The sequence below is a fragment of the Brassica oleracea genome, chromosome C9, assembly GCF_000695525.1.
Source record: "Brassica oleracea var. oleracea cultivar TO1000 chromosome C9, BOL, whole genome shotgun sequence".
Lineage (NCBI taxonomy): Eukaryota > Viridiplantae > Streptophyta > Magnoliopsida > Brassicales > Brassicaceae > Brassica > Brassica oleracea.
Genome location: NC_027756.1, coordinates 14,749,212 through 14,755,610, shown reverse-complemented (window position 1 = coordinate 14,755,610; position 6,399 = coordinate 14,749,212). Strand labels below are relative to the sequence as shown.

At 42.7% G+C, this 6,399-nt stretch overlaps 1 protein-coding gene across 1 annotated transcript; it reads left to right on the top strand.

Annotated features, from left to right (window-relative positions):
- The first annotated feature begins 3,195 nt into the window (after positions 1-3,195).
- Positions 3,196-4,006, top strand: LOC106314405. Its single transcript, XM_013752279.1, has 2 exons — positions 3,196-3,240; positions 3,359-4,006. Exons 1-2 carry the CDS (start codon positions 3,196-3,198, stop codon positions 4,004-4,006), a joined length of 693 nt encoding a protein of 230 aa, XP_013607733.1.
- Positions 4,007-6,399: the final 2,393 nt, after the last annotated feature.

Genomic DNA, 6,399 nt, shown 5'->3' with positions numbered 1-6,399 from the left:
TCATTATTATGCTAATATAATTAATGATGTTATGTAGTCTTAAGGTAATATAATTAATAAAATTGTTAAACTGAGTGAAATATGAAAAGACAGTTAATGTAATTATATTAATAAAATTATAAAAAGACATTATACTTTTTTCAATTCTCATTTATACTGTTGTTCATATTTTCAAACAGTTCCAAGAGGTATATCAATTTTAATAATACAGATGTCATGTGTGTGTTTTGTTTCTTTTTTATATAAAATGCTTCTTCAGATTCTGAAAGGAGAAAAGTTGATTTTGTATCGTTTACAGTTTCTATTTTAACCAAAGATACATATTGTTAAAGCCTTTCTCAAAAAAAAAAAAAAAAATACATATTGTTAAAATTGTTTTCAAAAACTAATGGACCTGATGATTGAAAATCGTGGTCAAATTGAGAATATTTTAGTGGCCATAGATGTCAACTCAGCCATTATGTTACAATGGAAAGGTAGCCAAAGCGAAATCAACATAAGTTTGTGGGAATAGTATATAAGCTTGTATATAAGAGTGTTGTTCGGAGCTGAGTGGTAGCATGATTTTCTTGGATCCTTGTATTGTTGCTTAAGAGTGTAGAAAGCAATCGAGAGACAAAATATTTTCCGGGTGTATTGGATTTTTGAGGAAAGCAGTCCTAGCGTGAGTAATTTGCTATCACATTGACAGTATAGGCTGAACATATGTTCAATGCCTTGTGTTCTTTAAGTTTCTCGCTCTAGTATTCGTAATATTTTTTTATCATATAAATCCATCGGTTCCGCAAAACAAATTAACGAGATAAAAACGAACGTTGATATCAGTTCGTGAGTGATATGAGAGTACAAATCAGAAGTTGATTTTACTATAATTGGTATCAGAGACAAGGGGGAGAATACAATCATTTGAGATGTCATTTACGAGGATAAAGGTGGAGAAATTCAACAGCACGCGTGATTGTGTGTTGTGGAAGAAGATATTGATGAGGCATTAGGAAATTTTTGGGGTTGATTAAAGCTATATAGTGGAAATTATGAAGAACGATGATCTTGATCGAAGCACATGCTCTTGTTGTTGCGAAGTCTCATATAGGAAAACAAAGTAAGGCTACAAGTACTATTTTCCTGAGATTTTGATCATCTTCTTCGGAAGATAATTAAAAAAAAAAACTCCGATTGAGATGTATCAGCTATTGATAATCTTTTTTTTTTTTTTTGATAATCCAGGGGTTCTCCACTTACGTGGGTCATAGGTATTGATATTCTTCACATGTCCAAGTCTTTTACTAGCAAGATTCATCCAAAACATAAGTTGTATGGATATTCGATGAGTTTGAATATTATAGTTGAGAGGAATGTTGATGAATTCTTGAAGTTCATAAGAGATTTTGAGAATGTGGATGTGTTAATTTCTGAGGAAGATCAAACAATTTTGTTGTTGATTGTATTACCTCGTTAGCTTTATGGAGTGAAAGATACACTGAGATAATATTAAGTCGGCTCTCTCTTTGACGATTAGAGAACCTATCTTCTTTTCGTTTCTCTCTGAATACTTCTTTTTGATCGCCTGTTTATACCTTTGGTTTCACCGTCATTACCGTGAGGGGTGCATCACCGTAATTTTTTCTTCCTTTTCGTGTACCCTCGCGTTTCTCTTTACGATTTCTTTTCATTTCCGAGCAGTCTGGTGGTCAATCTTGATTTTTCTGGCGTGCATGTTTCGGATTGGGGTTCCCTGGTGGTGGTGGCTCTTCTGCGGTTTCGGATCTATGAGGACTGGTCCGTGTTCTCGCTTCATCAGGGTCTTCTCGCTTTCTCCGGCCCTCCGTGGTTGTAGTCGTCGTAGCTGCAGGTGTAAGTGAGGTGATTCGCTAATCGGTCTCTTTGCCGGTGTAGAGGTGGTGGAAGTGTTCTATACGGTTGAGTTTGTTAGACCCACCGGCTCTGTCTAGTAACACCCCATTTGGAAGACGGCAGGGTGCTTGAACGGAGAGTGGGCAAAGGTTGCTTCAGAAAAAGGTCCCAGGACCGATCTGCTCTCTCTCTCTCTCTCTCTCTCTAACCACTGCCACAGGGCTCTTTCAGGTGTACTCCCTCTCATATTGCTTTGCTTTGTGGTGTCTTCGTGTTTCTCTCGTTGGCATGTCTCCCGTTGAAGATCTAGGTGGTGGCTCCGTCGTCGGTCGCATTTCCCTTCACTGTGGTGGCGCCTCCAGTTGTGTTTGGTTAGTACGGTTTCAATAGACTATTGGTTTAAAAAAAGACTAATGATAGAAACTCTCATCTCTCTCTCTAAAACACTGTAGCAAATCCCTAATTTTCAAGGTGACCGCGTTTTCCGTCATTTACCGTCGTCATTCGCGGCGTCGGCCGACATCGTTCGCTGCTGCGCCCAGACCAATACCGATGGGAAAGAGAAAGCCCCCGAAAAGGGCATCTCCACCCAAGCTTCCCGCTGGTGAAAAGGTTGTAGCTTCGTCTTTAACTGAAACGCCTGCGTATGCCGGTTCCATCAAGACCCTTCAAATTTCTAAAGAGGCTCCTACCTCTCAAAATACGGCTTCTGAGAGCAACCTCCAGGACCCGACTTCAGTTCCCGTCACTGGATCTGAAGACCCAAACACTGTAAACACAGTGAACTCTGCGAAAGTCATCTCGGTGACTGACCCAGCCAAGACTCCAACTCGTGAAGACGAGGAAGGAGAAATCTCTCCCACTAAATCCAATCTCGTAACTGAGAAGGAAGATGCAATCCTTGATACAACAAGGAACTCTGTGCTTGCAAGTGCGACTATTTCCCCTTCAACGGACAACGATGCGCCTGCAAAATCTGCTCCACCCGCTGAGGAGGAGATAGAAAACCAAATCTCCGACAAGACAGCAAAACCGGATCTTTGGACCGGCTTGTTCAAAGGAGGTACCAAAAAGCTCCAGAAGAAAGGGGAAAGTTACTTGCTTCCTTCAGGAGCATCTTGTGTCACCATCCCAAACTCTGTTATTGAGAAAAACAGGAAGTCATGGGATAGTTTCATCATAGGGCAGTTCTACTCTGATCCACCCTCTCAAGGTACCATACAAACAATCGTCAATGGCATCTGGGGTAAGCAGTTTAGGGACATCACTGTCTCTAAAATGGAAGGCTTCGCTTCTCTTCAGAATTCCTAATGCCTCCACCCGTGCCTACGTTCTGAAGCAATGTCTATGGCAAATCGAAGGCCAAACCATGTTTGTGGCGAAATGGTAACCGGGCATTGTGCCTGTCAAGCCTGAACTAACGTCAGCTCCGATCTGGCTGGAGTTAAGGGATGTTCCTTTACAATTCTTCAATGAAGAAGCTCTCGAACACATTGATTCGCAGGTGGGGGACCTTAAGTTCTTGTACCCACAAACGGCAAATAAAACCAATCTAGAGGTGGCAAAAGTGTTCACTATTATCGACCCTAGAGTGCCACTACCGGAAGCGGTGAATGCAAGATTTGAATCAGGTGAAATACGACGGATCAGAGTCTCAAGCCCGTGGATGCCTCCGTTTTGTTCTTTCTGCAAAGAGGTTGGCCATCCTCTCAGGCGGTGTAAGAAAGCCCCCATCACGTGTAAAGCCTGTAAGTCTACAACTCATCTACAGGCTGAATGCACGCGCTCAAAGGCCAAAACATCCGCCAAAACTGAGAAAGAGCTCAAAAAGAAACCCTCCTCAAAAGCTATTCAAAGGGTGTATATGACAGTTGATCCCCAGCGGCATTCTACTGCCTCTTTAAAGAAATCTGCTAGCTCTTTTAAGAACATGGAAAATAGAGAAACAAGCGACAAAGTAGACTCTTCTGCCAGAGGCTCAATCGATCGTGTTTCATCTGATCATGGCAGATCAGAAACTTCAGCTGAGGAATCTGACTCCTCTGACTTGGACTCATCAGAATCTCGTTTCAGTGATGACTCTGGATATACGGATGTTATTTCTGCGCGTCAGAAAAAGAAGGATCGGGGCAGGGGCCCCAAACTCAAGTAATTTTATGTATACAGACTTTTACGTGGCTTTAATATGGTCAGTCATCGTACGGGTTTTAAAAAATAGTTCAAGCAGCAGCGACCATCTTTTGGATGTCTCCTTGAGACTCATGTACAGAAGAAAAAACAAAATAAATTTGTTACCTCCCTCCTCCCTGGATGGCTTTTTGACGGAAACTACGAGTTCTCGGAGCTAGGGAAAATCTGGATCCTTTGGCACCCAACCCTTCAAGTGACGGTTGTCGACAAATCTCTTCTAATGATCACCTGCCTTGTCAAGTGTCCGGATTATATTTCTCCGGTCGTAATCTCTTGTATCTACGCTTCTACTGATGAATATATTAGAAGAGAGCTTTGGTCAGATATTCATACTCTCTCAGGTTCCTCTATTGTAGCAGGAAAAGCTTGGTTACTCATCGGTGACTTTAACCAAGTCTTAAAACCTGAAGAACACTCATGTCCACCTACCTTAAACGTGGATAGACAAACCAGAGAATTTCAGGAATGTGTTTCAGACGCTGCCCTGTCCGATCTTAACTTCATTGGGCCAACGTTCTCCTGGTGGAACAGTCAAAAGGCGAACCCCATTGGCAAGAAACTGGACCGTATCTTGGTAAATGATCAATGGCATGTCCAATTTCCATCTTCCCTTGGTGTCTTCGGACCTCAAGAATTCTCTGATCATGTATCTTGTTCGGTTATCCTCGCTACTGATCAAACAAAGCATCAGATGCCTTTCAAGTTCTACAACTTTCTCCTTCTTGACAGCGAGTTTCTACCTATCATCGCATGGCTTTGGTTTTCTACAAACGTTATAGGCTCAGATATGCTCAGAGTTTCTAAGAAGCTAAAGATGCTAAAGAATCCGATCAGATCTTTCATCAAAGAAAACTGTTGGGGTCAAAAACGGTTACGACGAAGTTAACGTCCAAATTCCCGAAGAAGAAAAACGTAGAAGAATTCTTCGACAAATATACTTTCGAAATAGATTCTTCTTTACAAAAAACCTTTGCGGAAGAAACGCGAAACATCAGACAAGAGCTCGAGAAGGATCGTTACGCAGCGACCAAACGCGTGCTCCGCTCGGTCGCTACGTAGCGACCAAGTTTGAGCCAAAGCTCAGTCACTACATAACAACCAAACGCCATTCCGCTCGATCGCTACGTAGCGACCGAGCTCAAGCCGTAGCGACTGAGCTCGAGTCGGAGCTCGGTCGCTACGTAGCGACCGAGCTCGAACCAAAGTTTGGTCGCTACGTAGCGACCGAGCTCTTCCGAAACGTCGATACGACATCAGTCCATGCATTCTTCTACCCTTCGATGCTATCTCCCGAATACCGTAGCGAACCCATCTCACGTTCCCCGCCATTTCTAAGTTATCAATCAAACTTTTTCGTAAAAACCGCGGAAAGTTCATTCTTTATCGAAAGAAGCCGTAATAAACGCTTCGAGTCGAAAGACGGCCCAAAGGGACCTAGGACACGACTCGAGGCCCTACTTACGATTTCTTAACCAACAGCCCATAAACCGCATGTCGGCTTACGCTTGGTCCGCAAGGGGAGATATATGTCAAGTTTCCGCGGATAAATAGAAGATAATTACGAAGATCGGAAAAAATGGAATATCTCCATTTTATGCTATGGCGGCTTAAGGGCAGAAGAGGAAAGGCGTAAACCGACCTTGGAGTCAGTATATAAGGGGTCCTAGGCGAGAGGCATAAAAAAGGAACTTATTAGAGCGAACTCAGCACTTAGAGCAATTAGGCAACTTTCCGTTTTTGTTATTTCGAGCTGCGACTCAACTAGGTTTTACAGTCTTAGGTTGTTTGAACTAGGAATCTCGCCGACAGCTCTCGTGGCCAAGGCTTCTACCTTGTTGTAACGCTCATACGCGGATTTTGAATAAAACTCTTTTTGCTCTCTTTTACGATTTCTTATTTCTTTTCGTCTTTAATTGCGTGTTCTGATTGCTTGGCGTGTGGTTTAACAGATATCCGGGACCTCTGGGAAATTAGGATTTTCCTAACTTTCCTTATTTAAACGGAAATCGACAGTGTGAATTTCGGTTCCCACACAACAACGGAAGGTCGGCCGATATCATCTTCAAAGATACTCTCGAGAAAATGGGCATCGATCAATTCGAAATCGTGAAATACCCTAGCCCACTACTGGGACTTTTGGGAGAAACGACCATGGCTTACAGATCGATTAACCTCGCGGTCAAAGCCGGAACCGTGACAAGAGCCACAGAGTTTCTAGTTGTTGACCGTCCTGCATCTTACAACGTTATCATGGGAATGCCATGGTTGAACGCCATGCGTGCTATCCCATCCACGTACCATCTTTGCCTCAAGTTTCCAACCCCTAACAGAATCAAGGTAATGTGGGGAAACCCA

Coding starts and splice junctions, on each gene's coding strand:
- LOC106314405 (XM_013752279.1), top strand. CDS start 3,196: ATGTCTATGGCAAATCGAAGGCCAAACCATGTTTGTGGCGAAATG. Junction 3,241..3,358: donor ACCATGTTTGTGGCGAAATG/GTAACCGGGCAT, acceptor ATTGATTCGCAG/GTGGGGGACCTTAAGTTCTT.